The sequence below is a fragment of the Canis lupus genome, chromosome 13, assembly GCF_048164855.1.
Source record: "Canis lupus baileyi chromosome 13, mCanLup2.hap1, whole genome shotgun sequence".
Classification (NCBI taxonomy): domain Eukaryota; kingdom Metazoa; phylum Chordata; class Mammalia; order Carnivora; family Canidae; genus Canis; species Canis lupus.
Window position 1 is genome coordinate 4487419 of NC_132850.1, and position 22476 is coordinate 4509894.

Here is a 22476-nt window from a genome sequence, read left to right on the forward strand (position 1 = left end):
TGGCCATAGTTAGCCCTCAGAGTGGGGGCCTGTGCTTTAAGGGAAGGTCTCTTTTGGGAGCTCCATGGGGTCAAGGGTCACCATGTACATCCTAGCAAGATACAAGGATACAAACCCCAAGCAGGAGCTCAACCAAGGGCTGGGAGTCCACTGGGCACACGGAAGCCAGAGGTAGGGCCAGAATGCCATCCTCCCTCACAGCAGCTATGCTGGGGTCACCAGGGCCGGGAGGCACCAGGCCTCTCCTGCACCTGGCTTGTCCAGAGCTCAAGATGAAAAACCCAACCCACTGGATTTGGATGGTCCTAGCAATCCAGCCACAGAGTGTCTAGTGGCCACAGGGCTCAGCAGGTGGGGGATCCTTGAAAGCCCCTGGTTGGCCAGTATGTGGCAAGCGATGGGAGAGAAGCCAGCCTGACAAGCTCCAGGCAGTGGCTGCATCAGGATCAGAGCTCAGCATCGGGTGGGACCAGTGGTTTTAGCTACTAGCAAACTTCTCCAAAGATTCAAGTAAATACTTTAGGCTTTGACGCTGTGTTGGTTAACTGGATTCACAAAAAAGGCAGCAGCTGGGTTAGGCCCCCAGTTAGGAGACCTCCTATCTCCAGGCAAGCACAGGCCCTGGCACAGAGAAGGCACTTTGAGTTATAAAATATCATTTAAAAAATTCTTTAGAGGGGCACCCGGGTGGCTCAGTGGTGGAGCGTCTGCCTTCGGCTCAGCCCATGATCCTGGGGTCCCGGGATCGAGTCCCACGTCGGGCTCCCCACATAGAGCCTGCTTCTCCCTCTGCTTGTGTCTCTGCCTCTGTCTCTCATGAATAAATAAAATCTTAAAAAAAAAAATTCTGTAGAATGGGGATGCCTGGCTGGCTCAGTCGAGCATGTGACCCTTGATCTCAGGGTCATGAATTCAAGCCCCACATCGGGCATAAAGCCTACTTAAAAAAATTCTGTAGAATAAATGTGAAGGAGCAAACAAATGAATTGTCGAGACTGGTAAGTACACTTGCTGCCTCTAAGGCTGGCCAGTGTGAGCTTAGGAGTAGAGGCAGAAGACAGGAACTTCTCCGGTATTTTTGATTTCCACTGTCCTGACAATGGTCTGACAAGGGTACCTGGCATCTCCGGGAATCCACCCAGGGGAGGAATGAATGGCTGTGCCCTAACCCTCTGCCAGAAGAAGTCAGCAGGATAGCTTCGCCACGGAGGCAATCTCTGACAACTAGGAACTGGCTGGACTCAGCAGGACAAGAACTAGGATTTATTTTAGCAGAAGCGACGTCCGGGAGCTACACGGGTGGGCCCAGGAGCAGCCGTGGCAGCAGAGGCCTGGAAGACGCAGCGCCTCTGCCCTCCCGGCCCCCGGCCGCCCCAGGGAGAGAGCCAGAGGAAGCCCGGGCCACCTCGGCACAAGAGCTGCTCCAAGCAGACCCCAGGAGCCGGGACACAAAGCCCTGCTTGCCCAGAGGGGACCGATGCCCCGAGACGGGGTGACCGCTCCAGGACGCAGGGCGGTGCAGACACGGGGCGTGCAGACTCACACGTACTCCCCGCAGTCGGCGATGATCACCTTCTGCTTCGGTTTCCCGTCCTTGCTGCCCTGGGCCTTCGCGGGGACAGACAGGGGCAGAAACCGGGGAGGGTAGAGGGTGATGGGCGGCTCAGGGCCCCTCCCCACGTGTCCCCCCACTCCCACCGAGCGGAGCAGCGCCCCCCAGCTCCCCCATGGGGCCACGCACCCAGGACCCAGCAGCCCCCCACCTCGATCTGCCGCAGGACATCCAGGCCTTCCGTGACCTCCCCAAACACCACGTGCTTGCCATCCAGCCAATCCGTCTTGTCACACGTCAGGAAGAACTGGGAGCCATTGGTGTTGGGGCCAGAGTTGGCCATGGAGAGCAGGCCTGGGGGCGAGAAGGGGTGGCTCAGCCCATACCCCAGGCCCAGCACTCGGAGGGACGTCTGTGCGGATGGAGCAGTGTAAATGCTGCCTGAGGCCGGCCCAGGATGCAGGCCAAAAACTGGCTCCCGGCAAGGTGGCTCCTGCTGGCATCTGTGGTAAGAGTGGCTGCACTGAAAGGGTGGGGCTACCAGTCTGGCCGAAGGGGGCAGACAACAAAGGACAGGGAGTCTACACAACTTTCTTCTAAGAAGTATGCCTCAAAAGGGGGTTAGAAGCCTGGATGATAGTTCACACAAGTCAAAGGATGATCTTTTTTTTTTTTTTTTTTTTTTTAAAGATTGTGACTGCAGCTTTATGCTGCTGGCCGGCCTAGCCGAGGACGCGGGCCTAAGGCAGCAGGGGGACACCTAAGGGCAGGACGGCGGGGGCAGGGGGCAGGTCAGAACAGAGGGGCTGGCCCAGAGGAAAAGCAGGCGGGTGCAGGCGGGGGGACGTGGGAGGCCACACGGCGGCTTGGAGGGCGATGTGGAGGCTTTGGGAGTGGAGGGAGGAGGGCGTCTGACGGGGACTGAGCGTGATTAACCACGGGGCTGCAGTAACGCCGCCCAGGCCCCGAGGAGGTGTAGTCGTGAGTTTCAAGATGACCATTCAGCATCGTAGCTACTTCGGCCAAGGTGCGGGGGAACCAACACTCACGGGGAGGTGCGTGGGACAGAGCAGGGCAGCAGGGCCGCGGGCCCCAGAACCCAAGCCTGACTGCGCAGCGTGGGCCGCAGTGTGGCCGGGAGGCCCGTGTGGAGAGAAGCCACTTCCCCGACCCCAGCCAGGCCGCCCGCCACGGTACCCAACCGGCTCCCACCTGGTCCCGTGTGTTTGAGGATAAAGTTCTCATCATCGAACTTCTTCCCGTAGATGGACTTGCCCCCGGTGCCGTTGTGGTTCGTGAAATCGCCGCCCTGGCACATGAACTGGGGGATGATGCGGTGGAAGCTACTTCCTTTAAAGCCAAAGCCCTTCTCGTGGGTGCACAGGCATCGGAAATTCTCTGGCGCAGAGAAAGGAAAAGGTGCTGAGGTCAAAAAACAAAACAGCGCAGTTCCTTGGGCCGTGGGTGCCCTCCGCCTCGCCTTCCGCGTGAGACAGAGAAGGCAGCAACCAAAGCCGCCAGCGAGGTGCCGGTGGCCGTGGGGCCCTACGGACGGTCCTAGCCCAGCTGCTTCGGTCACCTGAGGATGAGCCCTGTGACGGGCTGCACAGTGGGCATGGTGGCCAGGGCCAGGACTGGAATGCAGGTCGGGAGCTGGAGGGCGGCATCGGGAAAACCATGATGTCACAACGCAGGTGGCGGCGCAGCACCTCTGGCACATTGGTGGCCGTTGAGGGGGCATCCGGTATTACCGCAGTGGCCGCCCACGACAGCTTCCCCTTCCCATCACGCCTAGCCCATGTACCCTAATAAAACAAGTCTTTGGGCAGCCCAGGTGGCGCAGCAGTTTGGCGCCGCCTGCAGCCTGGGGTGTGATCCTGGAGTCCCAGGATCGGGTCCCACGTCGGGCTCCCTGCATGGAGCCTGCTTCTCCCTCTCCCTCTGCCTGTGTCTCTGCCTCTCTCTGTGTGTCTATGAATAAATAAACAAAATCTTTAAAAAAAAAATAAAAATAAAAATAAAAAACAAGTCTTTGAGGAAAACAGCAAAACGAAAACAAAACCCCCCAAACAAAAAAGCAAAACCTAGGCAGCTAGATTCTGATACGCTGTATTTGCTTAGTGTTTGTATTTTCATTAAAAAGTCTGCCATGTATTATAAGCCTTTGTGATCCTCACACTGTAAAGAATAGGAGGGACTGTGGATAAGAAGGAGACCGAATACCTGAATTCCAGCTCAGCTCCACTGAATGGTGGGCAACCAATTTTTTTTTAAATTTTTATTTATTTATGATAGTTACAGAGAGAGAGAGAGGCAGAGACACAGGCAGAGAGAGGGAGAAGCAGGCTCCATGCACCAGGAGCCCGACGTGGGACTCGATCCCGGGTCTCCGGGATCACGCCCTGGGCCAAAGGCAGGCGCCAAACCGCTGCGCCACCCAGGGATCCCCCGATTTTTTTTTAAAAAAGAAAAACTAGGGGGATCCCTGGGTAGCTCAGCGGTTTGGCGCCTGCCTTTGGCCCAGGGCACGATCCTGGAGTCCTGGGATCAAGTTGCACATCAGGCTCCCGGCATGGAGCCTGCTTCTCCCTCCTCCTGAGTCTCTGCCTCTCTCTCTCTCTATCATAAATAAATAAATAAATCTTTAAAAAAAAAAAAAAAGAAAAGAAAAACTAAACAGGGTCAACAAACAACCCAGTTGATAAATGGGCAAACAACACAGACTTTTCTCCAAAGATCTACAAATGGCCAAAAAAAAAAAAAAGATCTACAAATGGCCTATCAGCTCACAAAAGGATGCTCAATACCATTAGCTAACAGGGAAACGCATATCTAAACCACCATGAGATACCGCTTCACACCCAGTAGGATGGCCGCAATCAACAGAAGAAATAGTGTTGGCAGGAATACAGAGAAACCGAGACCCTCATACATTGGAGGTGGGAACGTAAAATGAAGCAGCCACTGTAGAAAAGTTTGGCAATTTCTCAAAAAAGGTAAACACAGAACTGCCACGTGAGCACATTTCCACCCGTAGGTATGTACCCAAAAGAGTGGACAACAGGGATCCCTGGGTGGCGCAGCGGTTTGACGCCTGCTTTTGGCCCAGGGCGCGATCCTGGAGACCCGGGATCGAATCCCACGTTGGGCTCCCGGTGCATGGAGCCTGCTTCTCCCTCTGCCTGTGTCTCTGCCTCTCTCTCTCTCTCTGTGTGTGACTATCATAAATAATAAATAAAATTGAAAAAAAAAAAAAAGAGTGGACAACAGGCGTTAAAACGTAAACTTGTACACAAATGTTTATGGCGGCATTATTCACAATAGCCAGAAAGTAGAAACAATGCTCGTACCCATCAACAAATGAATGAACAACAAGGACATAACCAGACAATGGGATATATTCAGCCATAGAAAAGGGATGGAACTCCCAACACATACGAGAATATGGATGAGCCTTGAAAAAATGCTAAGGGAAAAAAGCCAGTTAAAAAGAAAGGACCACAGAGTATATGATTCTATTTATAGAACATGTTTAGAACAGGCAAATCCACAGAGTAGATTAGAGGCCATGAGGGGCAAGAGGGGGAGAATGAGGAGTGGTTTAATAGGCTTAGTTCTATTAAATGAACAACTTTTGAAGACAGTGGTGATGGTTACACAACATTGTGAACGCAATCAATGCCACTGAACTGTACACTTAAAAATAGTTTTAAAAGCCAAAAAAAAAAAAGGGGGGGGGGGGAGACAACAGCAACATAAAAGTTTTGAAAGCTAGAAAACAAACCGATGAATCATACCTGATGTAGCAGACTTAAGAAAGCTGCATCTTGGTACATGCACCCCAATGTTTACAGCAGCATGATCAACAAGAGCCAAATTACAGAAGAGCCAAGAGTCAGTGGAGTATTAGCCACAGAAAGGAATGAAATCTTGCCATTTGCAGTGGCGTAGATGGAGCTAGAAAGTCCTAGGCTAAGCAGAATAAGTCAGTCAGAGAAAGACAAGTACCATATGATTTCACTCATATGTGGAATTTAAGAAACAAAACATATGAGCAATGGGGGAAAGAAAAAAAAAAAGAGTGGGAGGCAAACCATAAGTGATGAATCACTAAATTCTACTCCTGAAACTATTATTATACTATATGTTAACTAGAATATAAATAAAAACTTGGAACATTAAAAAAAGAAAGCAAGCAAGCTGACTCTGAAGTTGGTAGAGCTGAGAAGCAACTCACTTTGTGTTGTGGAAATGCCAGAAGCTCAGGTACAAGGGTGAAGGTGGTTCTAAAAACAGTAAAGCTTGGCTGAAAGCCTGTTTAAGAAAGGAGCCAACCCCCAGATCCTCTGCCACCCCTGGAGGCAGCCGGGTGAAGGTCTGCTCCCTGGTAGGTTAAAGCAGAGGTCTCTGGCCCGGGATACACTATACGTAGCTGGGGAATGAGGTGCTGTAGTGACAAACAGAGTAAGTGAAAGTTTATGTACTGTCCCCATCTCGCACCACCAAGATGGCAAATAGCTGGATGGAGAGCCTCCAGCAGGAGACTAGACTCTTCTTGGGAGACTCCAAGCTGTCCTATATAAGTCAGGGAAATGGACATCCGGGGTCTGACAGAGAAGTACCCCCAAATGAATCACCCACAGTGGAAGCTGCCACCAGCAAGGCTTACCAACGTTTAGGAGGTTTCCAAGCAGATTGTTAGGGCCCCATTCTTACATATAAGGAAGGCATCTAATGTGAAAAGCAAAGACCAAAACAAACAGACCAAAACCAAAGCAAGACATAACAACTCAGGAAAAAGTGACCTTAGACAAAAACTATAGGGAGAAAAAACTTTAGTAATGTCCCCAGAAAGATGAAATGATCCTATGTCTGTGAAATCAGCACAGTGTTATAGAAAAAGAACACTTAGGAAGGTTCCAGAAAGAAAGAAGAGAGAAATCAGAGGAGACAAAAGCAAAGAAATAATTGAAAGAAATTTCCCAGCCAGACAAACACTGCCCATGGGTGTGGTACACAGAGTAATGGCTCCCTGGAGACGTCCATGCCAGTCCCTGGAACCTGAGAATGTCTTATGGCAAAAGAGCCTCTGCATGTGTGATTAGGGTTATGGATGGACCTCGAGATGGGGAAAGCAGTCCCCGTTATCCGGATGGGCCTAATATAATCAAGAGCCTATAACAGAACTTGTCCCAGCTGAGGTTAGAGAGATTTAAAATGTGAGAGGGACTGGATCCACCACTGTTGGCTCCAAAGATGGAGGAATGGGGGGCTGCGAGCCTCCAGAAGCTGGGAATAGCAGCAAGGAAATGGGGATACTCAGTCCTACAGATGTGGGAAACTGAATTCTGCCAGCAACCTGCATATCCCCAGAAACATCCTCCCCTAGAGCTTCCAGTAGGGAAGGCAGTGACCCAGCTACCATCTTCATTTTAGTCTACAAGCCTTCTGGCCTCCAGAATGCGAGATAATAAATAAATTTGTGTTGTTGTAAGCCACTAAGTTTGTGGTAATCTGTGACAAAAGCAAGAGAAAACTAATAGTGGGGGGCCCACTGAAGAGCCAGCAGACAGATGCAAGATCTATCCAAAGGCACATGGTTTCAGAACACAGAACAGACCCCCTCTGAGTCTCTAGGCCAGGGCTATCTAATGGCTCTTAAGCACTTGGCTAATGTAACCGAGTAAATGGATTTTAATTTTATTTAATTTAAATGTAAATTTACACTTGGCTAGTGGCTACTATATTGCACAGCTCTGGACTAGACAGCAAAATAAAGCTTTTATAAAGGATCAAGAATCAGAAGGACAGGGGCGCCTGGGTGGCTCAGTGGTTGAGCATCTGCCTTTGGCTCAGGTTGGGATCCTAGGATCCTGGGATCGAGTCCTGCATCAGGCTCCCCACAGGGAGCCTGCTTCTCCCTCTCCCTATGTCTCTGCCTCTCTGTCTCGAATGAATGAATGAATGAATGAATGAATGAATAAATAAATAAATAGAAGAAGAAGAAGAAGAAGAAGAAGAAGAAGAAGAAGAAGAAGAAGAAGAAGAAGAAGAAGAAGAATCAGGATGACTAGACTTCTCTAGAATTCTATACCCTAACTACCAATCAAGTGGGAAGGTACATATATTTAGACTTCACTCTTAAAAAAACTTACCTCCCAAGCTCTTTGCTGCAGAAGCTACAGAAGGATGTCTTCTACTAAAATAAGGAACCACACCAAAAAAGAAGACAATAGACAGTCCAACCTAAGAGGTGAACACCACTGTGCTGTGGGCCTGGAAAGCAATGGTCCAGGCTGGAGAGTCAGAGGCTCCAAGAAGGAACTTCTACAGCAGAGAGAAGCTGACAATATCTGGTGTGTGTGAACATGATGACAGATTTACAGAGGCAGCAGAATTGGGGACAGCATCAGGAATAAATGCACAGAAGATGAAGTGTGTGTGAAAACAAGACAACTACAAATCCCAGGAAAACAAAATGCTGTGCATGAAAGGAGGTTACCATAGTATGATGCTTACAGAGTCAGGATAATTTACAGCCTAACCAAACCTATGCTAACTATATAAGGAAGGTAAAAGGCAGGGAAAGGGATTTAAAAAGCTGATTCCTTATCTCCTGAAGCGGGAAGCCAACAGATGTCTAAAGCAAAACAAAACAAAAAAACACAAAGTAGACACATAAATCTCTTATGTACCAATACAGACGTAAAAAAACAAAAGAACCAGCTATGAGTTGAATGTGGCTGCCTCTGGGCAGCCCTGGTGGCCCAGCGGTTTGGTGCTGCCTTCAGCCTGGGGTATGATCCTGGAGACCCGGGATCGAGTCCCACATCAGGCTCCCTGCATGGAGCCTGCTTCTCTCTCTCCCCCTCTGCCTATGTCTGCCTCTCTCTCTCTCTCTCTCTCTCTCTCTCTCTGTGTCTGTCATGAATAAATAAATAAAATCAAGAAAAAAGAAAAGAAAAGAAAAGAAAAGAAAAGAAAAGAAAAGAAAAGAAAAGAAAAGAAAAGAAAGAGGCTGCCTCTGAGGAGCGGCAGATGGGGGTGGTGGGGCCCCAGGGTTGGGGGCCAGGACCAAGGGACTGCTGTTTTTCAAAAGAAGTTTTGTGAAATTGGCTTTTTAAACTGTATGTCTGCATAATAAAATTTAGATTAAAAAAAAAAGAAAGAGTAGAATTCAATATTTATACTAGAAAGACTCAAGAAACTGTTAGTTAACAGTACCTTCTGGAGAATAAAATCGGAGGTGGAGGGGGGAAAAGACTGAAGTTTCCAACTTACTGCCTTTAGTATTGTTGGAATATGTACGGGTTTTTGGTGTTTTTGTTTTCTACCATGAATACATGTTTATTTGTATCAAAAAAAAACCCCCACAAACCCCTATTATTAAAAAAATAGTAAAGCTACCTATAAAGCTTCAAAAGTGTCTGCTCAAAAAAAATAAAAAAATAAAAATAAAAAAAAAAGTGTCTGCTCAGACTCACTTGTTACTAGATCCCAGAATCTGAGATGCCTCAAAACAACTGAGGTCAGCAACAGTGTTGGGGCACAAGAACCGAGGCAGTGGGAACTGTGGGAAGGCCCACTGCTCAGCCACCAGCCTCGGGCCGGAGTCCTGCTCACCTGCTGTCATGGGAACAACGTCTGAACGCAGCAGCATCTGGATGCGGCCGGCTGGCTTGTTCCCGATCTTGATGTCCATGTACACCTGAGGATTTGACCGGGCCTTTTTGGCAGCGGGCTCTCCCTGGGCGCAGAAGAAATCATTAGGTTGGAAACTTTTAAGTTTTATTTTTAAGTAATCTCTACACCCAACATGGGCCTTGAACTCCCAACGCGGAGATCGAGAGTCGCGTGCCCTACTAACGGAGCCTGCCAGGCGGCCCAGGAGACTGAGTTCTCTGAACACACACCAAGGACCCAAATGCAGTGAGCGGGCTGCGGCAGGTGCCGATGGGGAAGGCCCTGGGCCGTGGAAGGGCAGGCGGAAGGCAGAGGCCAGGGCCATGGTCCCCAGCCCGACCCCCAGTGACGGGGACCTCAAGCACTGGCTACCTGAGCCCTGCCCCACAGGCTCGGGACCTCATCACACTCACCCTGAGACGCACCAGCACGCTGCACCCCGGCCTGCGGCCACACAACCACACCCTGGCCTGCAGTGCGCAGCTCTCCACATCTGCGGACCCCCCACTCCAGTTAGGTGGATGGCACCTCCCCTCTATGCGCAGCCCCGCGGCACCACGGGCTGGCTACAATGGAAGCCAGGAGGGCAGCCCTCTGGTGGCCCAGAAGGCCTTGGGGGAGGTAAAGGCCCTGTTTCCTACCACAAGGAGACAAGGCCAAGAGGGTAAGGAGACCTTTACAGACATCACAAGTGTTCCAAAGAGAAAAAAGTCAAATGTTCATGACCGGTTTGGGGTTTGGTTTAGCTGACGCATGCTAAGGTCTGGTGCTGGCACTGGGGACGCGGTGACTATTACCTGCCGCCAGCAACAGTAGCAGAGAACACGCACAGAGCACTTGGCAACGGACAGGGGGCTCTTCTCAACGTTTATATATGTTAGCTCCTCAACTCTGCAACCATCCTGAAGATGAAGCTGTACCACTATTTGTCCCCATTTTATAGGTGGGGAAACTGAGGTACAATGAAGTGCAGTCATTTGCCCAAGCCGAGAGGGTGGTAAGTGGTGAAGCTGGAATTCAAACCTGAATCATACCACCCCATCCTGAGCCCATGCTCTTACCCACAATCCTCCACCTCACACTTCGATACGATGCTGAGTACAAGGCCCCTAACCTCACAGAATTACTGCCTAGAAAGGGACAGGCAAGAAACCCTTGAGCGGCCTGCACAAAAGCAGAGACGCACAAGGAAACAGACTGGTGTTCCTGAGGGTGGAAGTGAGATGGCCAGGTGGGAGGACAGGAGCTGGGGAGCACCCCCAACTTTATCCCTCTGGACAGGCAATAAGGAGCTACTGAAAGTTCTAGTAGGAGTCAGGGATCAGTGTGTGCTTTAAACAGATTGTTCTGGAGATCCTGATGAAGGACAAGAGAGCACACTGCAGCCAGAGACTAGTTAGGGAGCTTCTGCAATTATGTACAGAAGAGGCTGGGTGGGGGGGTGGGGCACACGTGGGACAAATGGGGGAAGGAGACTCAGGAAGGTCTGAGAGGAAAACCTGACAGCATTCGATGTGTTGTGTGCAGGCTGTTTTAAGGAGGAGATCTCTGACTGCAAAGGCCATGGGTGTGCTCTGCTCTGCAACCTAATTTCCGGCTTGGGTAATATGTGGCAGATACACGGTGGCGAATCAACAAGATGGGGAACAAGATTAGAGAGAAGAGGGCACCCATTCTGGGCAACTCTAAGCTGCCTGTGACATTTGTGGCTGAAAGGTCTGCAGCTTGACACTAGGAACAGAGGCCAGGAAACGCAATGGCACAGCAGAGGCTGCAAAAAAATCAGCGACTGCTACTGTTTTGGCAGGAAGAGGGGGAGTGATGCCCTGAGCCAAGAAAGAAATCCAGAGAACAACACTCCCAGGGAGGGGTGGGAAGGCCCAAGGAGCCAGCCAGGGAGGGAGGCCAGAGTCAGGAGAGTGTGCTGGCAGGCTGCTCCTGGGAACGGAGAGCCCCAAATCTGTGTGCAGACGGAGGGAGGGTGCTGCCACTGGAGGGAGGGTGCCATGACCCTCACCTGCCTCGCATGCCTCGCCTGCCTCGCCTGCCTCCCCTGCACGGGGCAGGGCCAGGGGGACCAGGAGCCTGTGCAAGGCGCTTCAGTGAAGGAGGAACTGGGCTAGAGGGGCACAGAGGAGCACTCACTCGCCTTCCTCACCTCGGGCTTCCTCGACCTCAATCCCAAGGGGACTGGTCTGAGTGGGGCAGCTCCTCACACAGGGCACAAAGGTGAGAGACCTAGAGCTTGTCTCTCACTCACTCAATACCACCTTGTTTTTCATTCTCTCTGCTTTTGCATACCTATTTGCAAATTTCCACAAAAGCTTTAAAAAAAAAAGTCTCCTGTGGAAAGTGCCAGCCCCTCCCGGGGAAGCGCAGGCCTTCGATCTTACCTCCTGGGTTTCCACTTTGGGAGGCTCCGACCCTTCCTCCTCTTTATTCTCTTCAAGAGTCTTCCCAGAAAACTTCTTCAGCCAGTCATCATCTGACCACACTGAAAGGAAGAGAATCGAACAAACAAAAAGAAATTCAAGCTACCGGCCACCTGCTCACTAGCTGCTTTGGTCAGCAAAGTACATATTCAGCGGAAGTCTCAAGTGTAATTAATGCTTCCCCTGGGAACGTTAGCCCTGAAGTCCAGCTCTCATGAAGCTAAGTGAAAAAACGTGGGCACCTTGGGTGGCTCAGCAGTTGAGCGCCACCTTCGGCCCAGGGAGTGACCCTGGAGATCCAGGATCAAGCCGAGCCCCTCATCGGGCTCCCTGCACGGAGCCTGCTTCTCCCTCTGCCTGTGTCTCTGCCTCTCTCTCTGTGTCTCTCTCATGAATAAATAAATAAAATCTTAAAACCAAACAAAACAAAACATGTCGCCAAGAGGGAAGGTGTAGCCTTGCCAGTTCCAGCCCCTGATGGAACATCTCAGGAACGAAGTGCCGAGGAAACTGGGAAAGATGAGAGATCAGGCAAGGTTTCTCTCATAATGGGAACAATTACTCTGCTGGGACTCTATTCCCCACAAGCTGGCTCACGCCGACTCTGCCAACACGAACCACCCTCTACTCCGATCCATCCAGAGTGGCCTTCAGCACCTACTTCTAAACATGGATAAAAACACAACGAAGGCCACGCTGGAGGACGTGATGGGGAACCCGTGGTTGCCCCCCCTCACCTGGTCTGGAAGAGCCCTCCTTAATCCTCATTGGTTTTGCCAAATTGACACGAATTGTCCGTCCGAAGAGCTCAGATTCATTCTGAAAAGATTGGAAGCCCAGCTGCTTAAACTGTCAGGTTGAGAGAGTCAGACAGCTTTGCATTTGCTTCTGATACATCCGAGACACACACCCGTGACCGGTTCTCCCTTAATCCGTGAGCCCCGAACAGCAAGCTCTGTGCCCACCCCCCCCCCGGCAGCCCAGGGCTTGCAGGCAATCTCCCCCCATCACACATCTCCTTTCTTTCCTACTAGCAGAGACCTGTGCTCCTGAAAATGACTCCAGGTCCAGAGTGCCCTGGATACACATAGTTTCCAACTACTTGAGTTCACCTTCCAAAGTCAAGATCTGCTTTGAGGGGATCCCTGGGTAGCTCAGCAGTTTAGAGCCTGCCTTCAGCTCAGGGTATGATCCTGGACACCCGGGATCGAGTCCCACGTCGGGCTTCCTGCATGGAGCCTGCTCATCCCTCTGCCTGTGTCTCTGCCTCTCTATGTCTCTCATAAATAAATAAAATCTTAAAAAAAAAAAAAAAAAAAAAAAAAGATCTACTTTGAAATGGTGAGAAATGATCTCTGGGGGCTGAGGAATATGTTCGGCGAATGGGTGACCGAACAGGAATAAAGAACTTTATCATCCAAAGATAACTGGTATCAGGAAGAGTCACTTCACGTAAACCCATTTAGAACAGTTAAAAAAATTCCATGGCAAAAAGTGAAGGAAAAAGGGGGGGAAAAAAAAAAGGACTGGGACTTTATTGGGATGAAACTAAAAACAAGGGAAATAAATTTCTTATAAATTTCAGGTTTAACTTCGTACTAATTTGTAGAACAAAGATGTAATGGGTGGTTAATTTGCAGTGTTTTTTCCAACAAAGCTCTATCAACAGTGCGACATGACATCATTGCGCTTCCTATCGGATGTGAAAATCACAAAGATCTCAAAGAGTGCACAGATACTCCAGCGTTTTGTCACTACTCCCAAAGACCTCTCCAGGATATCCAAACCATCGGCATCAGTAGCACACCCTGCCGTTACCCTTACTGGGAGCTCTTCACTTGTAATTGGTCTGAAACTTCATGAAATTCTGCTTCTACAAAATAGGCGACTTCACTGTGCAATCAATTTCCCGAGAGCTTACAATTTATTATCCTAGACATGGGGCGGCCAGTGAGAGACTAGCCAACGATGAGGATTTGGATTTCTATTACTGTTAAACAGGGAAGGACGTCTGAGTAAGGACCAATCTTATTCAATTCACAGTGAATCTTTTCACATGACAACGACACTTTTTACTTCCCCGTGCGACCTTGTAACTTTGGCAGTTCGGCAAAGCAACAGATGCACGGGGGCCCCTCTGTACCACCAAAAAGGAACTTCAGTAAGAATGAAGATTCTCAGCCATACCATGTTGTCAATAGCTGCTGCAGCATCCTGCCGAGAAAATACAAGGTCAAGTTTAGCTTCTTGTGGGTCTACATGCTGACTCAGCAGAAGAAAAACAGAGTAAAGCAAAACATAATGGGGGGGGGGGTTACACCTACATCGCCTGCCTAGGTTCGATGTGTGTCTATCAAAGCACTCCCTGGCTGAGTTTAGAGCGGGTGGTGCAGCAATTTGCCATGGAGCAGAAGGCCTGAGAAATAATCAGCAGCGCTGCCAGGCAGGAGGCTCACTGGGCAGAGCTGCAGGAGCTGGGCAAGACAAGAGGGGCAGGCCTGGGCTGTTAACAGTCTACAATCTGATTAACTGAGGGAAGCTTTCTACCAAGCAGCACTTCTTGTCTCTACGGAAACATCAGCAAGAGGCCCAGAAGTGGACCGAACGGAGACCAGCTGCCTTTGTAATCAGTACCAACACTAAAACTAGCCAAAGACTAAACACAGGTGACACAGAATTTTCTCACCTCCGCCAACTCAAATTCAACAAAAGCAAATCCTCGGTGTTTTTCTGAGGTGGGGGGAGAAAGGGAGGAAAACAAAAACAACTTATTACCATGTGGGGCAAGGAAGGTGAAGTCACTCACAGGCCATATCCAGACACTAGAAATTCTATCCAATCACTGTCTTGGAAGAAGGAATCTCCTCCTTCGATTCTTCCCAGTTTAAACATTTCAGCAATATTAAACTTTGTCTTTCAGAAAACATGGCTAGATAATGTACTATACTTTCAATCTTTCAGGCAGTCAATTATTCTACCAAAGCCAAATTAAAACCTTAACCTCTGCATACGAGGCAAGTAGAAAAATGAAGTTATTTAACTTCTCAATTATTGATCCCACATTTTGAGCATCGACTGTGCATAAAGTATGAATCCTCAAACCTGGATGAGGATGCTCACTCCTTTTTCCTCAGAAAAATGCTGATCTAAGGCCAAGCACAACCGTGTTAATTTAATTAAACCTACTACTAACTTTAGAGAGCCAATATAACCTTACAGGCACACCTCATTTTATTGCATTTTGCTTTGTTCCATGTCATAGATAGCAGTTTTTCACAAACTGAAGGGAACCCGGCAGCAAACAATTTTATTGGTACCAGTTTTCCAACAGCACTTCCTCTCTTTGTCTTTTGTGTCACATGTTGGAAATTCTCACACTATCTCAAACTTTTCATTATTATTATATTTGCTATGGTGATCTGTGATTACAGGATTTACAATTCGCTGAAAGCTCATATAATGGTTAGCCTTTTTTAGTAATGACGTATTTTTTTTTTAAAAAAGACTTTATTTATTTGAGAGAGTGCAAGCACGAGCGAGGGGAGGGGCAGAGGAAGAGGGAGAAGCAGGCTCTCCATTGAGCCAGGAGCCGGACTCGGGGCTCCATCCCAGGACCCTGAGACCATGACCTGAGCCAGAGTCAGATGCTTAACTGACTGAGGCACCCAGGCACCTCAGCAATAAAGTATTTTTAAGTTAAGGCAGTACATTACTTTTTTAGACATAATGCTACTGCACATCTGATAAACCACAATATAGTTACCGTAACTTGAGTGCACTGGGAAACCAAAAATTTCATTTCACTCGTTTCATGGTGATATTGGTTTGGTTGTGGTGGCCTAGAACCCAATCTGCAGTATCTCCAAAGTATGCTTGTATTGTTTTTTTACAGATAAAGATCCCAGACCCAGAGAGTTTAAAGACCTTGCTAATAATCAGGCAGGGTGATGACAGATTTAGGCCTAGAACTCCAATCTTAAAAATGACAACTAAGTGGGTGAGCAGGGTGCCCGGGTGGCTTAGATCATTAAGCACCCAACTCATGATTTCAGCTCAGGTCATGATCTCATGAGCTGCTGAGCTGCTGTCTGGCTCAGCGTTCAGCAGGGAATCTGCCTGAGATTCTCTCCTTCTTCCCATCTCCCCACTCCTGTGCTCATGTGCTATCTCTAAAATAAATAAATAAGGGGGATCCCTGGGTGGCTCAGCGGTTTGGTGACTGCCTTTGGCCCAGGGCGCGATCCTGGAGTCCCAGGATCGAGTTCCGCGTCAGGCTCCTGGCATGGAACCTGCTTCTCCCTCTGCCTATGTCTCTCCTTCTGTCTTTCTATGTCTATCACAAATAAATAAATAAAACCTTTAAAAATAATAATAATAAAATAAATCTTAAAAAAGAAAAGAAAGCAAAGGCAAGACAGAAAATCTGCAATGAACCTGTGATGCCAATTGAAGGAAATATCACCCAGGAAAGCAGAGGCCAAAGCCCTTCAGCTGGGGCTGAGCTTCCCTGCTGCCCTGATCAACAGTACTGCTGCCAAGAAAGCAGCAGGGGGTGGTGGGGTACCCAGCAGGTAGTTTGAAACAACAGTCAGATCTCCATGTAGTTCAAAACCTATCTTCCTATTGGGCTATTGAAAAAAAATTTTTAAGATTTTATTTATTTATTCATGAGAGACACACAGAGAGGCAGAAACACAGGGAGAGGGAGAAGCAGGCTCCATGCAGGGAGCCCCATGAGGGACTCGATCTTGGGACCCCAGGATTACGCCTTGGGCCGAAGGCAGGTGCTAAACCGCTGAGCCACCCAGGCATCCCGGCTATTGAAAATCTTCTCTCACACTCGACAGATGGGACTCTCTGCAAAGTTATGTCATAGCTTATAACCTTATAACCACAAGCCTCCGAACATTCCTTCTGCATCAAGATCCCTGTCATGCTGCCCTAATGAGGCACCCTCTTGAGCTTTCCTACATATCAACCATATTTAGAATGCAGTTAGAATTTTTTTCCCCTCTTAGGATTGTGAACATGACATGAAAAGGCCTCACCTGTTTCATAATCCAGAGGAATCTGAATATCTGTGATGTCTCCAAAAGGAATAAAAGCAGCATGAAGAACTTTGTCGTCCACCTCCTCTGCCAGCCCACCTGCGAAGATGCCAAGCGCCTTCTGAGCCACTGTCCTCCACTCTCTGGAGAAGTCCCTGCAGCCCAGTTAGCACGTGACAGCCACGGAGAGGGGGCTGCTCCGTCCAGTCCTCGGGGCTCAGAAGCACGTTTCTCATTTGCTCCTTCACCCAACACTCATGAAACACACCTCCTCACCCTTCCTGCGGACGCGCATCTTAGCGCCAGGATTACTGCAACAGCTTCCTAGCTGGCCTCCCTCTCCTCCACGCAGCCAACTAGAGCAAACCTGGGAACGTGCAGATTTTCACCCATCACTTCCCTGCTTCAACTCCTTCGGAGATTTCCCACCGTCCTCAAGATACAGTACAAACTCCCCGCCCCGCCCATCTCTTCGCCTTCTTTCCCTTTGCTTCCTCAGTTCTCTGGGTTTCCCGCAAGATGACCCCTTTGCCCCATGGGTGCAGGGCTATTTCACACCTCGGGGGTTTTTGCTCTTGCTGCTCCCCTTTCAGTAAACGTAACGACCCTACTTGGGCCATAGAGCGTTCATCAAACTTCGCTATTGAGGTCATTCTCACTTCCACCGGGTGAGTCCCGGGACTCCCTCCTTCCGGGCCGGGGCCCGGGCCGAGCCCCCGCTGCAGCGAGGATCTGGAGCCTCGTCAGACGCCTCTCCCAATCCTCCGGGCCCAGCAGGCGAAGCGGTCCCCATCAGAGCTCAGCGGGCTTGGAAGGGAGCCGGCGAGACTGCTACGGCGGCCGAGCTCCCTGCAGCCAAGCAGTACCGCCACGGACCCGGCCGAGACCCAGGCTCGCCACCCTCCGCGTCCCTAGACGCCTTCCAGCCCCACGCGGAGACCCCTGGGCGAGCGAGCCCCGATTCCGCCGGCTCCGCGCCTGCTCACCCACGTACAGCACGCGCTTGGTGGTGGCCATCTTGCTCCCGCGCGCACCCGCCGGAAACCGGAGTTCGGCCCGCCCCCTTCACAGGCCCCGCCCATCCACAGGCCCCGCCCGCCCCTAGGCGCTCGCAGGCCCCGCCCCCTCCGGCCCCGCCCCGCCCCTAGGGACTCGCAGGCTCCGCCCCTAGGCGCTCGCAGGCCCCGCCCCCGGCTGTCCGCCTCGGGGCGGTGGGTCCTCGCCGTGAGCCCCGCGGCCCCACGCGGTGGGTGCTCGGCCGAACCGCCTGCTCCGCGGGTAGTAAACCATCTGCAAACTACGGGCCACCCCGCCCCACCCGCGGGCCCTTGGACACCCTGGCAGCTGCAGGTGGTTTTTACTTATTTTATTTAAAAAATCTAGTTTTTAAGATTTTATTTATTTATTCATGAGAGACCCACAGAGAGAGACAGAGGCAGAGACACAGGCAGAGGGAGGAGCAGGCTCCACGCAGGGAGCCTGATGCAGGACTCATCCTGGCACCCCAGGATCACGCCCTGGGCTGAAGGCCGGCACTAAACAGCTGAGCCATCCAGGGATCCCCTTACGTTTTTAAGTAGACGGGGAGAACTTTTTAAATAATCTTAGCAGGGATGCCTGGGTGGCTCAGCGGTTAAGCGTCTGCCTTGGGCTCAGGGCTTGATCCTGGAGTCCCAGGATCAAATCCCACATCGGGCTCCCCGCATGGAGCTTGCTCCTCCCTCTGCCTGTGTCTCTGCCTCTCTTTCTCTCATGAATAAATAAAATTTTAAGGAAAATAAAGTCCAAATTTAAAAAAATTAAAAAAAATAAAATAAATAATCTTAGCAGATATGAAAATTTATGAAATCCAATTTTCAGTGTTTATAAAGTTTTATTGGAACACAGCCATGCTCATCGCTTGCCTGTGGCTGCTTTCACACTACAGGGTCAGAAGACCTATGGTCCATCCACAAGGCCTGAAATACCTGCCCCCTGACTCTTGGACTAAGCCAATTCAGAAATCGCAGATTGCCATTTGTGGCAGAAACTAATGGGGCCACCTGTTTTCCATAGACCTGTGGGTTAAGACCTCTTTGAGGTCACATTTAAGCTGAAGCCTAGGGGCACGTGGGTGGCTCAGTCGGTTAAGGGGGGATATGATTTAGGCTCAGGTCACGATCTCAGTGTGGGCAGGTCAAGCTCTGCTCTCCCTCCCGCTCCCAGCTGGGTGAGGCCTGCTTAAGATTCTTTCTCTGCCCCCCACCCCAGGTGTGCTTGCTCTCTTTCTCTCAAAATAAATAAATAAATAAAATAAAGTCTCCTCGAAGCTAAAGCCTAAAGGAAGAAGAAGCTGGGAGAGGAGGAAGCAGGGAGATTTTAAGGAGATCCGCTTGTGCACACTCGAGGGATGGAAAGGTTAGAGTGTGCAGGGGGTGGTCATGGGATCAGGCAGGAAAGGTAGGCAAGGGTGACGCTACCCCATAAGCCATGTGCAGGATGGCAGCTTGGAGCAGTTACAGGAGGTTGTAACAGGGAATTCATGATCACATTTTATGTTCTAAAATAGTGCTGTGGGGACGCCCGGGTGGCTCAGGGGGTGAGCGTCTGCCTTCGGCTCAGGGCGTGATCCCTGGGGTCCTGGGATGGAGTACCCCCTCCGACTCCCCTCAGGGAGCCTGCTTCTCTCTCTGCCTCTGTGTATCTCTCATGAATAAATAAATAAATAAGGTCTTTGAAATTAAATTAAATTAAATTAAATTAATAATAAAATAGTGCTCTGACCACTGTGGCCAAAAAGGATTGTTAGGAATCCTGGAGACCAGAAGGTCAATGCAGTTGACTAGGAAAGTGTCCCTTCAATCTACCCTCCAGCCTTTTCCTAGGGTGATCTTTTTTCAAAATAAACCTAAACTCTCCAGAGCTCCCTTCTTTTTTTTTAATTTTTATTTATTATTTATGATAGTCACACAGAGAGAGAGAGGCAGAGACACAGGCAGAGGGAGAAGCAGGCTCCATGCACCGGGAGCCCGACGTGGGATTCGATCCCGGGTCTCCAGGATCGCGCCCTGGGCCAAAGGCAGGCGCCAAACTGCTGCGCCACCAAGGGATCCCAAGAGCTCCCTTCTTAAACACTTGTGGATGCTGTGGCTCCTAGGGTCCTGGCAAGGGGCCACAGCTGTCAAGTCAACCCCAACCTGTGTACTAATTCTGGCCCTTACCACAGGCCCCTTTCCCCTTGCCTCTGCCTCTGGTTCATCTGGGTCTCTCCTCCCCGCAACAGGAGGCACCCGCCAGTCCTTGTCAGAGGTCCTCGTTAAGCTTCCCTCACATCCCCCCCACAGGCGGGGGCCTCAGCCCTCCAGGGTCAGAAGTCGACTAGAACACATGCTGTCACTGCAGTCAGGTGCGTTGGCCTGTCCCACTCTGACACCAAGGCCTGCGCCTGTTGTGTTTCCAGAGCCACGCAGTAGCTGACCGCACCACCCTCAGGCCAAACCAAAGAGATGCTCCTTAGAAATCAGGCTCTGAGATCTATTTGTCAGCTCCCTGGGTCCCTGGCAGTAGTGCAGATCAACCAGGTCACTCTCCAGAAGAATCTGACCAGGTATCCTTTAAGTACGAGTCCTATAATTTAAAAAAATAAATATTTATTTATTTATTTATTTATTTATTTGACTTTTGTCTCCAATACCTAACACAATTGCTCCTGTGCCCCTGTGCCTCAGCCACATAACAAATTGAGAAGTGTTTTTTTCATGAAAAACTGGTGTACTTCAGGTAAGAACAGCAGGAGTCTGTGGTGTTTTGCCTGGGGCTGCTCTCATGTCTTCCTTCTTTCCCTCCAGGTAAGGAACCTCGAGGCCATTGTGGCTTAAGTGGGGTGAGCCGTGGGGAAGCAGTAGGGGGTGAGGCCAGAAAGGCTGCTGGGAGATCAGCTCATGGAAAGCTTTGCAGGGGATTGTAAGACCTTTGGCTTTTATTCTGAATTAAATGGGAAGACACCACAGGTTTGCTCAACTCTAATGTGTTTTAGTGGAACCATGCTGGCTTCTGTGGAGAGAGGTCAGTTAGCAAGCTATTGCAAAAATTCAGTAGAGAGATGATGAGGTGGTGCAGAGGGAATAGTGGTGGAGGTGGTGAAAATTTATACGCTGTTTGTTTGCTTTATACGCTGCAGGATGCTATTTGCTAGCATTTTACTTTTAGGAGTTTTGCAAATATTTTCACAAGTTTGGGCTAAATTTTCTTTTCTCATACTAGCATCCCAGATGTGTTTGGCATCTGTTAAGAGGCCCACAATCTTTATCTGCAATTCTAAAATGCAAAAGTTCTGAGAACAATAGGTGGTTTTGTTTGTTTGTTTTAGGGAGAGTACTTTTTCAGCAAACTCATTTGGCAGCAAAACCTGATCTGAATTGGGGCGCCTGGGTGGCTCAGTCTGTTGAGTGTCTGCCTTTGGCTCGGCTAAAGGTCTTAGGATACAGTCCTGGGTTGGGCTCCCTGCTCAGCGAGGAGTCTGCTTCCTCCTCTGCCTCTGCTTGCCACTTCCTGCTCCCTCTCTCTGTCAATAAATAAAAATCTTAAAAAAAAAAAAAAAAAAACTGATGTGAGCCTATTTATAGTTTTTATTTATCCTACTCGGTATGTGATGCTGCAAAGATATTAACATATTTGGTTGTGGGAGCTGGTCTAGACTTGCTGGAGGTGTTGTACACAACGTATACACTGCATTATCTTTCTAAACTCCCAAACCCAAAGAATTTAAGATAAAAGATTGCAGGCTTAGTTTAGCCTAATATAATGAATTGGTCAGTTTTCTTTCCTTCCTTCCTTCCTTCCTTCCTTCCTTCCTTCCTTCCTTCCTTCCTTCCTGTTGTTATTTGAAATACTTTGTATAAGGGATAATTTATTTCTTTGAAATGGGGGACACTCGTTTGTAAAGCTCTCTGGGTTTCATGTGCTGTTGTTATTGTTGGTAGCAGGTGACTTACTTCTCATGGGACTCACTTCTCTGTGCCCCGGGTGCCCTGCAGCACCAGCTGGGTCAAGCCTTGCCGATTCCATTTGAAGAAGCCTAATCTTGCAATTCGAAGACATCAGAGACGCTACAGGCCAGCGGTTATTGCAGAAACTACTGGCTTTTTGCCGGACAGTTTGGGGAGAAAAGGGCTTTTCAGGAATTGTATCCGGTAGAATTATAGCGTGCAAATTTTAATCTTACCTTTAGGGGGCAGTCATGGACCACAAATTGGATGCTCTAAAAAAATGATCTAAAATAGATTAAACTGAGTGCCCTTTTAGGTATGTGTTAGTTTTTTCGCTTTACAGATGAGGAAACTAAGCCTTAGAGAAGCTAAGTAACTTAACTAGGTCATGGAAACTCTAAGTGGCATAAGGTAAAGCCGGTAAAGATCTACTTAGCACTAGAGTCCATGGTTTGTTTTTTTAAGATTTTATTTATTTATTTGGGAGAGAGAGCATGAGTGAGAGGGAGGGGCTTGGAGGGGGTGGACAAACAGACTCCCTGCTGAGTAGGGAGCCCATTCCAGGGCTTGATAGTCCAGGGACTTGATCACAGGACACTGGGATTGTGACCTGAGTCGAAGGTAGCCACTTAACCAACTGAGCCACCCAGGCACCCCTAGAGTCCATGTTCTTAACAACACTATATTCTTGGTCTCTCTCCCTCTCCCTCTCCCCTCCTCTCTCCCTTAGAAATAGTATAATGAAGAGGTTAAATATACCAACTCTGAGGTCAACCTGCCTGACTAGGAAGGCT

The 22476-nt window shown here is 49.5% G+C and overlaps 1 protein-coding gene across 2 annotated transcripts; it reads right to left on the reverse strand.

The window, feature by feature from the left end:
• Nucleotides 1-1248: 1248 nt before the first annotated feature.
• Nucleotides 1249-17793, reverse strand: PPIE (peptidylprolyl isomerase E). Of its 2 annotated transcripts, XM_072771811.1 has the most exons (10): nucleotides 17702-17793; nucleotides 16716-16814; nucleotides 14354-14397; nucleotides 13855-13881; nucleotides 12405-12486; nucleotides 11629-11729; nucleotides 9176-9299; nucleotides 2765-2950; nucleotides 1764-1906; nucleotides 1249-1608 (listed from the first exon to the last, which is right to left on the reverse strand). In XM_072771811.1, exons 1-10 carry the CDS (start codon nucleotides 17730-17732, stop codon nucleotides 1540-1542), a joined length of 906 nt encoding a protein of 301 aa, XP_072627912.1. In that variant the 5' UTR covers nucleotides 17733-17793; the 3' UTR covers nucleotides 1249-1539. The 2 variants fall into 2 exon arrangements, with proteins under 2 accessions (XP_072627912.1, XP_072627913.1); XM_072771812.1 differs by lacking the exons at nucleotides 13855-13881; nucleotides 14354-14397; nucleotides 17702-17793 and adding an exon at nucleotides 16984-17025.
• Between the last annotated feature and the right edge of the window lie 4683 nt (nucleotides 17794-22476).